Source organism: Chaetura pelagica, unplaced genomic scaffold (genome assembly GCF_000747805.2).
Source record: "Chaetura pelagica isolate M959 unplaced genomic scaffold, ChaPel_1.0 scaffold106, whole genome shotgun sequence".
Classification (NCBI taxonomy): Eukaryota; Metazoa; Chordata; class Aves; order Apodiformes; family Apodidae; genus Chaetura; species Chaetura pelagica.
The window spans coordinates 2,498,448-2,512,991 of NW_009954222.1; the positions used below are offsets into that span (position 1 = coordinate 2,498,448).

The following is a 14,544-nucleotide window of genomic DNA, read 5'->3' on the forward strand; positions in this document are numbered from 1 at the left end:
ATCAGAGCATTATGGACATACAATAACACAATGTCTGAGACTTACCAACACTTGAATTCAGATCTCCATTTTCAGAGTCCGCTCCATGCTGGTTATTATTTGCATGATAGTTGGACATAGCTTCCAATTTAATTTTTTTCACTTTCATTGCTTCTGCTATGGCAGCATTGGTGGCAGCTGCTGCTGCTGCAGCTGCTGCTGTCAGGCCTGCAAAGAAGCATGAACAAAATTTAATATACTTAATTCTATGATTCTTCATTATTGTAGGGACTAAGACTGTTGCTCTCTCTTTATGCATGATATGCGATGAATGGAGAACACTGCAAAGTATTGCTCCTCTTGTTGGACTTGAAATTTATCAACTTTTTCAAGCAAAATGTTTCTGATGCTATGGAGAGAACTACTTCTGTATGTCTGCTCTATGTACCTATGTTCCTAGTAACTCACAACACAATCATAACTAACTGGAGACAGAAGTACCTGCTTTCAGAATTCTAACGTGGCTTTGAAATAGTGTCTTAAGTGCTCAGTTCCTAATAGGTGAACATGTACATAACTGTACTTATCAAGAAAAAAAAAAAACAAACCTTTAGATCTCATATGCTAGCCATGCTAAAGAAAACAGAAAAAAAGGTCTATAATTTCTATTTATTGCTAACAGATGAAAGAACTCAAACATCTCTTTTTCATTTCACACCTAGCAGCAAGGGGATGTAGTCATTCTAGGAAGCATTTTTACAAAAAAGGTTAGTAATACAGAACATCAGTAAAACACTTATTTTGCTTTCTCAAAACCTCAAGGTATATCAATGAGAAGAAGAATTATTAAAACCCAATTAATCTCATAACCAAAGCTACCTTCAAGAAAACCTCAGCTCATCTACTAAACCAAATTTCTGCCATCCAGCCATTTACAAGAATGTTGGACAAAACCAAGAAAATTTCTTTGACAAATTGGACTGTTTCTCTAACAGTCCAGTAACCCTCACAAAACACAAAATTAAATACAGTCTTTAATCAAAGCCTAAATTTTTGCCCTCTTCCCCAAGGCAAGACAAGTCTTTCGTGACCCCCAAACCAGGCTGCTGCTACCCACTCACATCCCTTTGCCCCAGCCTGGGTGGTGACAGAGAGGAGTCAGTGTCAAAGTTCATGAGAGCTGCCTATGACTGATCTAAGAAGCAGAGATGGAAATTAAGGAGAATTAAATACAAGAAATGAAAGACAAGGCATTAAACCTGGTATCTTTCAGGCAATTATGCAATCTCAGTCCTCAGCCTGTAATGCCACTGTGAGAATAGACCCTCAGTCATTTTGAATCAAGATGCTTGCCCTGACTGTGGAGAAGACTTGAAAAAACTCAGTGTAATTAGTTTAAAGGTGCCTGCTTGTCTGATTTTCAGCTGCTCGGAGAGGTGTGAAGTGTCTTATGGATCTCAAGAGGAATTAACTGCACAACTTCCTATTCTAGTGGGCCCAGGCTGCTGCCCAGCATCGGAGGAGGGCAATTTAGCAGGAAAGACCAAATAAGCAAATAATCCCAGGCTGCTGAGGTAAATATTGCTACCACCTTTGCATCCAAGGGCTCTTCTTGTCTCCCTTGCCTCCTTAAATGGAAAATGAGTTCACTCTTGCCATGTTTTCGGCCAGCGATGGGGACAGACAGAATGCAAAATCCAGCGGGAAGAAGGCAGAAGGTGAACAGACATGAGGAATCTCTGTCATCCTGGGGAAAGCAATGAGGTGGCAAAAGAGGTGCCTTTGAATATATTGTGGCTTGACTCAAGGTTGCCTTCCCTCATTTCTTCGCATGACCGCATAAATATTAGCAAACATTTCCAGCCTCCTGACTGTCCTCACAGGCTGATTTCTAACACCTCCAAGTGCAATGAGGATTAGCGAGTAAGTGATAATTGCATTCTGCATACGCAGCTCGATATTACTTAGAAAACTGCTATTTAAGGTAGAAGAAGATGTACCAAAACCCAAAAACTAAATCAAAAGGTGGATAAATACAAGGGTTTAATTTTATTTTAGCTTCTTCTACTATTACTAATTGGTCACATTTTGAACTTAAGAAGGTATTGACAATAACATGGATTGCTTCCAATGGTATTTTTACCTTAGAGGAAGGATATGAAGCTATACATTATACAAATTTGGTTATAGTCCCTAAATTAGGCCACAGAAAAGGCAATGGTGCACCTCTGAACTTCAGTTTGCATCCTGTGCTCATTAAACAATACAATAACCTACACTTCCTTTTTTAATATACATCACTGACAAGCTAAAACTAGCATCTTTAAAGAACAATCCTTTGGAGGAATAGTTAAATACGATACAACTAATGAATACAACAGCAGGCCTCAAATTTTTGGCTGTGACTGCACTTCCAGATCAGCAGTTTTTAAGTGCTTCCAAAAATATCATATTAAACAGACATTGGATGTTGGGCTTTCGAGCCCACCTGTAAATATTATGTCTCACTGGGGTAATGACCCGGTCACAGAACTGCTATAATACAAACTCTCTTCTGCTACAAAATTTGCAAGAAAGTATACTTCAGTGCTTCTCTCCAAAGTAGGTCATAATGCTTCCCTCTAGAGGAAGCCATAACTGGATGGGGTCTGGGAAACTAAAATACAGATCACTTAGTTCTGTGGTACAATTTTTGCAAGATAAGGCTTGTGATAATAAATGTTACTTAAAAAAAAATAATCAGAAATTAAACTACTAATTTCATTCCTTCTCTCATATGACTGCATAAATGATTGAAATTATTACCTTGGCAGTTCATTTAAACTCTAGGAATCTGAAATGCATGTCTCATATAAGCACTGGTGTAAGTGCAGGGGAAATATAAGGAAAAATCCTCTGAATTACCACTTAATGCCATTCCTCACAGCAATTCCAGCCTACAGCACAGTTTCTGCTTTAGTGTTCCTTTTCTAAGCCCTTGACTGCCACAAGGCAGCAAAGCAAGTTGTAAGGAAGGTGCTGAGCCTTTTACTAGAGCCTTTTGCATTATAATTACTGGTGCACTGTGGCATACTGTGGCACTGTACAAGGCAAAGCTTCCTCTTTAGCAGAGGGCCTGACTTACCTCACTTGATTCACTAGCAAAAGCAGTCAAATATATTATAAACAGAGGAGGTGAATAAGCTGCTATGTATCTATATGTATATTTCAAAATTCTAAACTTTAAAGTTCAGGTTTAGGTATTTAATTGGGTAAATTTTGTTAAAATTTGTTGAAAAGCCTTTTGACCTAAACATTATTTGATGTATCACTTTACTCTTACAAGTAGCTAATGAATTTCTGAGGTGCACACTTTTCTACACTACAGAAATTTTATCTTCAAGTGCAATCAGAAGTTGATACAGGCAGCTGAAATGAGAGAAATAAGGATCACAATGAATGGCCACTTAGATATTTGTTATTCTTTAAAATATATATCTGAACAGTTAAAAAGTATCCAGGCCAAAATATTCAATGGATGAAAGTCAATGGCAGTTGTCATTAATATTCTGAAATTGATAAGTTGTTTATGTCTGGCATTCTTCCTGCTAAAAAAAAATCCTGCTGATTATGCAGTGAGACAGGCAGCTTTATAAATATCTCATCACTCCATCGTCACACAAATTTCATCGACAGTGCTCATGCACAGCTATTAGCAATATGAATCTAACCATTACAAGGGGAAAGAAAATCGAACATGTGGCATTAATACGCAGTCCTGGTTCCTAACCATCTGATAGGCAGATGGTGTAAAGCGGATTCTCCAGCTGAAATGAAGGGGCACATCATTTAAAACCTTGTTTGCATTCTAACTGATATCAGTGCCATATTGATATACATGATACATCATGGCAGTATTTGAACAATCTAGTTTGTTTCAGTCATAAATGTTTACAGCCTTGTTTTTTATCTTTAGAAGCATGTTCTGAAGAGTGTATTTTTAATTTATGAAAGCTATTGTTTACTTCTGTTGAACCAGAAGATTAGTGAAGAGCAGGAATATTAAATTACCACAACCACAGCAGTATAACTAAGATGGATGAATAAAGTATATTTTTTCAATAAAAGATGTTAGTAAAGGAATTAAAAAATTAGCCTAGACATTTTATGCATTAAATACATTTATTCATTTAAACCTTACAGCTTTTTTCCCATGTGACGTACTTAGAACTTTAATGCTTTATAAAGCTATTCATTTAAATCTCTTACTGCGTGCAATTAATCTTGTCCAACAATTTAATTCAAAAAGCAAAACATCAGAAAGTAAAAGTTCAATTCAACCACCACGCTTCTGAAGTAATCTCCGTATTGCTGACAGTTCCTATAGACTCATCAGCAAAAGTCTGTTCAAGGTGTCTTGTAGGAGCCGTATGAATTTGAATTACAGCTCAATTGAAAGCTCTCCAAGCCTTAGTAGGAACTCAGGACCAAGAAGCAGAACACCAAAAAAAGGCGTGAATGATCCTTTCCTACAAAGACCTTCTCTCTTCTGTCACTAGATTACTTTGGCCTGTTGGGTGTGTTTGTAGCTGTTAATTATGTTAATAAAGTTGCAGCCTGCTGCCTCTGCCAAATATAATCATAAGCTTTCTCCTGCCAAGTTCTAGTCTAATTTACACCCGTGCAACTCTACTGAAGTCAGACTTTCGTGGGTGAGAATGAGACCAGAAGTATGCCCAGTATGTGTGGTCTCTAAACACTGAATGATGAGTGAATGAATCAGAAAACAATGACAAAACTCAGCATATTCAGAAAATAATTCTGTTTTAAATGCAAAACGCCTGAGACACCTGTCATATATCGTGGCAGATTTTCAAAATGTGTGTGAATTACTGGCGAGCACTAAATCACATCAAGGGTTTCTGCCTTCCAATAAATACTATTCCCTGTCTTAAAAGAGCTCCTAAAACTTTTCAGTTTTGATGGCACAAGCAGCTTACAGCACACCCTATTTTTGAAGGAAAACAGAAAGGGAACTACAAGTGTAAATTTTTCAGTCTCAAAAATGTCTCAAAATGCACATTTTTTAATTGTATGTCTAAACTTGTTCCTGGAACAACTTTAAAAACTATTTATTTTTCTTAACTCAGTTTTAACTTCCTTCACATAGCCATGCCTAATAGTAACTATAATTCCTAATAGTTATTCCAATAACTAAAAAATTGCTTAATATATTATCTTCCTTTATATATGCCATATATACACACATATACATACGTATGGGTACATTAAGAATCCAGTGATACGTAAAAGTATTTTCACAATCTCTTTTCTTTGCAAATATTTTCAAGATACTCTACCTTTGCCATCACAGAACAGGCAGAAAAACAGAATACAACTGTCAGCAGCGTGTTACATTTAATTTCATTTACTTGCTGGGAAGTTCAATCTGCAAAAATGCTTTATTCATTGTGTGGGAGGAGGTCCAAATCTCATCTTAAGTTCTGAAAGAATGCCTTTCATTATTTCAAATTAATGCTTAATCCTTTTTCCTATATTTTATTTCAGTGGTACTGACTTGAAAACAATTAATGTCTTTTCTTGACTTAATTCCAGATTTCATTTTGAGGTTCTCACTGGCAAAATTCCTACTAAAATGTGAAAAACTCTGCCTGAGAAAGAAAGACAGGGTTACCTCCTAGGACTTGACCCCGATCACTGTAGATTATTGCACTGGTTTCACGGGTTGCAGCAGTTCAGATAGAAGTTTTTGGTAGCTTATTACCCTGCTGCCCAGTTATTTCAAACGAAACAGGATCCTAACCTTAGCCTCGGATCTAATGGGTGTTTTATATAGTGTGATACATAAAACAAGAAGAGGAAAGCAATCTGTAGGAGTACAGAGGTCTGATTACATAGACCGGATCGCAAGAAGGGGAACTTCAGACTACTCCATAATGTTCCATTAAAATATACTGAGTTTTCTTAGCAGCATTCTGTATGTATAATGTAGGCCTGGAATCTCACAGATACCCAGAAGCCTTGTTTCTGCTAACATGCCTCGATTAATCAAATACAGCAATGTTGGTATACCCTAAATATTTCATTACACCTTATTACCTGGGATAATAAAGAAATTCTTGTCTGGCCCCTCTAGCTGTATTTTGCTGTTCAAATTGTGTGGTTCAGCATAAACTATTCATCCAGATAATTTTTTAACATCTTTAAAAGGGCTATTATTAAAGGAGTCATGCTGAAAAAAAAAAAAAAAAAAAAAAAGTTAAATAACTACTTGCACTTTAAATCTTGTCAAAGAAGGAATACTTAGGAAAATTCAGACGCGTGATCTGGTTTAAACTGGTGCAACTGAAATGAAATTGCCGGCCTCGCACTGGGAGAAAACTAGTGTATGTGAAGCTCAAACCATCTGTTGTTCATCAGACTAATCAGACCTTTTTCCTGTAACTATTCCTAAGTTGCAGTATGAATTTTGAGGTCTGGGTATTGCATTTAAAACAAACAAGTAAAAGAGCTACATTTCCACAGCAATTTTAAAATCTGAAGGTCTTTTTACTTACAGTGTGTCACCACAATTAATAACACAGTTGCAGAAATCAGATGTTGGCCTAGAAGGAAGTATTGTTCTCTTTATTTGTTCTGTTCAAATTAAATAAAACTTAATATTAAAACTGTGTGTACTGGTAGGTTCAATGATGTTGCAAAAAAATTGTTTTTAAAGTGTAAGTGTAATTATTTTATCACTAAGATTTTCCATTTATGAAACTGATGGACTTAGATTCTATGAAGTTACTCTGTATTGTGGATTTATTCTTTTGTACTGAAGAGTAAAAAGTGAAATTAGAAAGTGCATTTCAAATACCACAACAAATTACTAACTGTCACAGCTTAATGGGGTTTTGTAATCTGTGAATTTATTATTGGCTTGGTGCATTTGTGACAGAACTAAAAAAAGTACATTCTGTAATTGCCTGTCTATATTGTACAGTTTAAAATCCTACTGGAATGCACACAGCATCACTACAATACAATTAAGAGAGAACATTCTTTCTTAAACAACAGTCATCTTTTCAAAAGCAATAGATTCTCAGTTCTCATTCAGTCTGTTGCATTATTCATTTCATGTGCAACCTCATGCTGGACCATAAATTGTTACTTTATCTAATCAAAGGCGACTTAACTCCACAGAAGGTCAAAGGTTTAATTTTGTGAAGTATTATCTTACACTATGAGTTTAACAGAAAAATAGAAGAAGAAAAACAGCCAAGAAACTGGTAATAAATGAACCTTTATTGCCTCAGGCATTGGCCTAGTTAATAAACTTTCATTGAAGGTTTCTTTCAACTGTTATGGACAATGAGGTAAAAAAAATTCTTAAATTACAGCCATGTGTGACTTTTAAAGCAAGCATTCTTTTTTATCTCAACCTCCCCAGCTTAGGAGAAAGACAAAGAGATTGTCTTCAATTTCTTAACCAAAAATGTATGCTTCTAAACAGATGAAAAAGTGCAGATCAAGCCTTTTAAAAAGCAGAGGTCAGCTTTGAACAATATAAAACCAAACCAAAACAAAAAACCTTTTCCTTAAGTGTTGAATCTTGATCCATAATCTCTTCAACCAAATAGTACAAAATTCCCCCAAAAGAAATTACGTGGGAAAGGAAAATACATAAACTAACAATATATTATGCTAACAATGATGTATTTGGTTCCTAGCAGACTTTCTGTTTTACATTTGCATTGCTAGAGTGCAATAATGGCTCTTGTTTAATAGAATGACTTATTATAGGAACAACTTCCCTGCACTTTTTGCTAACAGAAGTTCCTTTCTTCTTTTTGTGTGTATTATCTCATTTTCTCACAACACTATTCTCACTGTTATGAGAAATTAAAAGGTTTAACATAATAGCAGTTACTGGTAGTTATTTGTGTTCCAGGAATTTTCTTAACTTTCTTAGGTTTGACTTACTACAATGGATTTTATTTACATATTCTTTGAGTTCAGTTCAGCAAAGTGTATTTCAGTTTAACTTATACAGTCAAAAAAAGTAAGAAAGTCAGTAGTACTTAATAAAACCTTAGCCTTTAACTTTAGTCTAATTTATAACTAGACAGACACAATTAATTAATTGTAACACTGCTACAATTCAAAAATACTGAAAGGACGTGTTCATGCCTGTAACAGCTGTAATGTAGCTAAATACTCATAATCTTTCAACCAGCAGGAGCTTTTGTAGTTTTTTTTATAAACCTAATCCACAGCTTGACACAGATTCTAGGGTAATGGCAAACAGTTCTTTGATTAAACTAAGACCTAACCACTGTTGAGGAAGTCTGATGGCCCCATGGAAGTACGTCTCCCTACAACTTCCGAGCTCAGCTTTGCAAACAGCATTGCTGAATTCTTCCCAATAGACACACTATAGTTCAAATGCCTGATTGTATATGTGAAATTTAACTTATTCATGTGTGTAAGTATTTGTGGCAACAGAACAAGTTCAGAACAAAACAAGATTTTAGCTGTGAATCACAGTGGTGCAGTTTTAACTTTCATAGCTTTCTGGTGAGATGGACGGGCCCGAGGAGAGACCTGTTCTTTGCTCTGGGCCCACACACTGAAGAAACAACCCACCGATATTTACTCAGTGTGGTATCAAAACATCTGTGGCCTTTATGGCTTTAAAATGAAAACAACATTATTCCTACTCATGAGAAGAGAAGGAAAGGAATGCAGGGGTTTAGCTTCAAACAACTTAACTAAGACGAAATATCATAGCTCCTCATCAGTGTATTTTCAGTAGATCTTTGAAGTATAAACTACCATTTCAAGATATTTTAAAAAAAAGTTTTCATAGGATTGCTCATTAACAACATAAGTATATGCTACATGTATAAATAAACCTTAAAATATCTGTAAAGAATAATTGTGACTCTCCTTTGTTACAGTTAACTTTAAAGTAGATATTATTTACCACTCTGCAAAAAAGAAATAGAAACCTTTGTATGAAAATATATACTGACAAATTCTATAATATTTTTCTGGTTGCCTTTCTGTATCTGCAGAGTGAAAAGCAGGCTGCACCAAGCATTATAATGACAGAAGTCAATATAATGCTGGGAAAAAAATCCAGAAATCCATTGGTTATTTCAAGGCATATATGTCATTTTTTTAATGCATCAAGTCGAGTAAAAAAAACTTTCATGTTTCAAATGTACAGAATTCACCTGTAAGGGTCAGAAGACTCCTCTTTCCTCCTCCATCACTCTGTTCACTTGAAGTGTTTTAACTTCAAGAGCTGCACTGTGGCTTTGGGGCTCTTTTTTTTTTTTTTTCTTTTTTTCTTTTTTTTTCTTCTTCTCTTTTTTAAGTTTTGTCAGATCCATTATGCATTATGCTGTGCCAGAGGCAAGGCAGGGGGCTAAATGTACTATTACAGCACAGTGATAGCAGAGTATTGTACTGCGATGCAGGACTGTGATACTGTTCAAAGTAGCTGTGATAATGACTTCGAGGGAACACTGCATAGTCCTGCCCTCAGATGAAAAGACAGGCAATTCTTAGGCAGCACTCTCACACCTGTGTGTTTTACTTGTTGCATCGGTTAACAGGACCCTGAATTCCACAGGCAGCACCCTGAGTGCTGAACTAGACAAATCACGCCCTGGTGGCATCTTACATTTGAAGGGACTCATAATCTCTTTGTGTTACAAACTGTGGCATGGAAATGTGAGGTGTGCATTTTCGTCTTGTCCCAATGCTCAGTCAAAGCATCACCAAATTATGGCCCCAAATCAAGGGACTTACCACAGAGTGACATATCTAAATACTTTTATTTTGTATCTCACAGTTGCACAATACTGAAAAAGTAAACATCTGAAGACTGTTAATAATGTTAAACGGGAAAACTTGTCATTTATAATACATACATAGTTTTTGCATTTGGTTATAACACAAATACAAACATGCAATAACTTCTATACGGTCCCTAACATATCAAAGTAATTGCAGCATATATTATGAAAAACTGCAGCCTTTTGTAAATTCAGATTTACGTAAGTGATTACACATGCTTCCAAAAGGCATAATCACTGAAATCAAGAGCTGACTGGTACCGCTGTCTACCTTGTTATTGACAAATATTCAAAGCTCACTGAACATTTAAGCATGAGGGTCCCAAGATTGTCTTTGGCAGAACCCCAAGAAATCCTCATGATACCATATATAATTGAGATATTATATGTACGTTGCTAAAAAGACTTTGGAGAAAACAAAATGTTATGTTACCATGTTCCTCTCAGGTTAGTGGCATCAATCAACAGACAAAATATTCTCATAACTGTATTCCACAGATTCCTTACTTTGTAGGGAGAACTAGATTCTAATTTTCAGAAGATTATTTAATTAATCTTGTATTCAGCCACTAATGAACAGGCTACCAACAGATTAGGATTTTCATAAATCTATCTGTTACTGGGAATCACTTCCCTACATCTTGTCAACATTTGTGCAACACTGAGATGGAACATACATTTTATAATTTCTCTTTCCTCTAGGTTATGACCTTCCTTATTATTTCTAAATTCCAAGATTCAGACTTCTCTGACATTCACTGGCAAGACTGCACATTCAGCACAAAGTGAGTAATAAAAATAATAGACAAAAAAAATTAAATAGTACCTAGATAACAGTTCACATTTTTATCCCAATCACTAGTAACCTGACTTCAACAAAATGCAGGATGAAATCTCAGTACTGAGGATGAGAGTATCAATACTGGAGATGAAGCACATGAAGATAATGTCATTAATTTTTTCAAATTAAAATATGCATTGCCAGTTTCTGGTAAGTAGTGCACATGCATTTATTTGGTATTTTCTAGACATTACTGTTTTTCAATACTATAGCTTCTAGACTAAGATTTTCCATGTGAATCATTTGGAAAATGGACCAGAATTTTTAGTATTGCTTTATCCCAGATATCAGAACAACATGCACATCCCAACAATTCGATACTAAAGTTTACTTGAAGTAATTTTGGAAGCCATACAGATGGCTAGTAAGATTTCAAGTCACACTCGTTGATCATCATTTACAGCATTTGTTGCTACACAGCCCATTGAGTTTGGTGGTCACTTTCTAAAGTGAACTGAAGAACACATGAGCTCTGAAACATGCCACGTGGATTGCTAACATACAGAACTCCAAGTATTCTTGGCATGCATAAATTTCAGATGAATCAAGGGGAAATTACTGGTTTGTTTGCAATTCCATACACTGAATGGTTGAGTTTCTTTAAAATTGAATTATTAATCAGTAGTTAAGACATGTTAAAAAACATGCTCAGTTTTGGAAACACGGGAATTACTTTTTAAAAAGACACAGATCCATTCTTGAATTTAATTTTGTAATACACTTACAGCCCATAAAATTAAGGATTGTTTTTCTGCCACTAGTTCAGTAAATTTATTTGACATTTGTAGCATTCTCTTTGTTTGTTCTGTTCTATAATTGGACATATTAGTCACATGCTGTATTTCTTTGACAAGCTTGAAAAAGAGTAGCTCTTTCATCTATTAAAACAGATTTTCAATGGCAATAACAGGTCACAAGAGAACTGTGCTTTTCTAAGCTGCATGCTAACCAATGGGTGGTATCCAGTGAGGTTTCATATAATAGAGGCATATGAATCAACATGATTCTGTTCCTCCAGGAACAATATTTAATAGAGATGCCATCTCATCTGTGGAGACCTTCATATATGCACAAAATAGTATCATGATCAATTGTGAAGAGTGTACATGCATTTATATTAAAATTTTTCTCACTTTGCTGTTGACACTATACCCTTCTCAAATACAGAAAATACATTTCAAAAGTGGCATTAAAGCATTGTCTCAACTGACCATGTCTGTGAAGAAAAATATTTACAATAGTTTTTTTCCATTCTCACGTTTGTTGTAAGAAAGCTTACATTGCAGGAAAACTTCTGTGAAATTTAGTGAAACGTTCTGCTTTCATTGGAAACTGCTACCATTCAAGCATAAGTGATTGATATTCCTTTTATGAAAGAAAATTAAATACAAAACTAGTTATAAAATGGCTTCAGTGCATGGAAAAAAGATTGCCTCCTATGATGTTGGTAGTATACAGGTATTTTGGATGGATTTCCGATCTCCTAAATGAAAGGTTTGTTGACACATCTACACCTAACTAACGCAACAGCAGAAAGCTAACCATGTCCTGGGCTGCATCAAAAGAAGTGTGGCCAGCACATCAAGGGGGGCGATTCTGCCCCTCTGCTCCATTTGTGTGAGCACCTGGAGTACTGTGTTCAGCTCTGGATTCCCCAGCACGAGACAGACCAAGACATATTAGAGCAGGTCCAGAGGAGGGCCACAAAAATGATACAAGAAGCAACAGTTTTAAACTGAAAGAGGGTAGGCTTAGATTGTATAAGGAAGAGATTCTTTACAATGAGAGTGGTGAGACACTGGAACAGGTTGCCCAGAGAAGCTGTGGATGCCCCTTCCTTGCAGACTTTGAGCAACTTGACCTAATGAAAGATGTCCCTGCCTATGGCAGAGAGGATGGACTAGATGATTTTTAAAGGTCCCTTCCAACCAAAACCATTCTAGGACATATCAACTATCAACAGACAAAATGTATTTTGCATCCAGTTACAGCATCAGCTTGCCTTAATCTTACCCTTTTCACAAAAACATATCTTAGCCAACTTTTTTATTACAAGCTACCACATAAGCACCAAAAATTTAAATTTTAGTCCAATTCAAAGCTGCTACCCCTGTGCTCTCTCCCCAGATCAGCCCTCTACTAGCATCAAGTGTTTAACACAAGTGTTAACAGAAGCAATATCTGCAGGATGCATTAGCACAAAATACTTCACCATGTATTTACTTTCTTTTTCTCATCCAGTGTGTTCATACAAAACGCCCAGATGCAAAATTACAGAAGTTTTTTTTGTGTGGGTTTTTTTTTTTCCCTAGCACTAGGATTTGGCTTTTGACAGATTCTATAAACAGTTATTTTGGCAGCCTTAGAGATGCCCCTAGGTCAGGCACTTGGTTAGACAGCTGATGGCCTGTCTGATTTTCCTGTCTGCCATTTTCTGATGATTTATAATCAGTTAGTTGTAAATTAAATCCAAACAGACCATTACTCCACACCTACAAGACCTCAGCATAACCACGTGCCAAGCACCCCTTCCACAGAAATCCTTAGTGTGTAAAGAAGAACGTGAAAAGAGACGCTAAAAGAAAATATCTGTATAATACCAGAATTGCTTCTGAAACAGTTCACCCTTTTAGTTAAAAATATGATTGTTCTAACAAAAGAAGCTGAAATTAGAGGCTCTTGAATTTTAATTCTGATATTACCAGAAGGTATCAGATTAATCTACATCTTAATTTTATTCCTATCTACCTATTACATGGAGATAATACTTCCTTACATTACAGAAGGATTATTAATATAAACCCACCAAGAATTGTACAAAGCTGTAAAAATAAAGTGCTGCGCATGTATTAATATTGTTATCAGCCTTGGTTCTAAACCTGTATAGTCAAACAAAGTCCATAAAATGCAAAGAAAACTTGCCTAAGAAGCTAGGGCAGTAGTTCAGTGTGAAGTGTACCTGGGTAAAAATCCACAAAGGAACTATGAAAGTGAAGCATTGCTTTCAGATTTACTATGCACCTTAAAAGGTCAAAAACATTTTTGAGCCCAGGAGGCATTAACGAAGAACAGGAAATAAACACTTAGGATTACTGTTAGTTTAGCTGGATTTTTTTTTCTTAAAACCACCACAATTTAACAGACACAAGATTTTTTACTGATTTGAAATTCAAGTTATTACATGATCAATTGAAATTTTGAGGCAGGGAGGGAATAAGATGAAGGGTTTAGCAATTTTTAAATATATATATATATTAAAGTCTATATTTATGATGATTTGTCAAAAAAATCTTAATTCCCTGAAAGCTACTTAGGACTTTATGAAAATAAAATTATTTTTTTTAATCCCCAACCTTCTGTTATTACCTGGGCTAGTTAAATGTGAAATGTACTGTTCCTAAATCAGTGACAATAATAGCAAGGAAAATAATGATTTTTCCTTATGTTTGTAAAATATGGCTAGTTATTTTTTTGTTGACTGTACAGGAAGTCATATTCTGAAAAACAGGATATTAAGAATTAAAAAATATACTTCTAATCTAATCGCACCATAAAGATACCAGATATTTTTAAAAATGGCCTGAAAAGGAACAGAATTATCATTTAATAATATTTCCATCCTTTACGGACAGGAAAAAAACAGGTGTATATTTGATAACTACTACAGCAGGTTACCTGTTCAAAGATATAATAGGAAAATACATCATTCTTTACCTCTACATTCCCTTAGAGTTTAGAACATATTTCATAAAAGTTCCATTTTCAGCTTTCTTTCTAATCTGAAATTACGTGTACACATCAAAAAAAGAGAAAATTAATGTTTGTTTTAAACAGAGAAGTATTAAAGTTGGGCAAAATTCTCATGTAAAGATCTAT

The 14,544-nt window shown here is 35.4% G+C and overlaps 1 protein-coding gene across 1 annotated transcript in view; it reads right to left on the bottom strand.

Moving 5' to 3' along the window:
• Positions 1-14,544, bottom strand: part of DACH1 (dachshund family transcription factor 1) — a 336,491-nt gene that overhangs the window by 135,722 nt on the left and 186,225 nt on the right. The window contains exon 7 of the mRNA XM_010003510.1: positions 46-207. Within this exon, the coding sequence (XP_010001812.1) occupies positions 46-207 (162 nt within the window). The remainder of the gene's footprint in view (positions 1-45; positions 208-14,544) is intronic.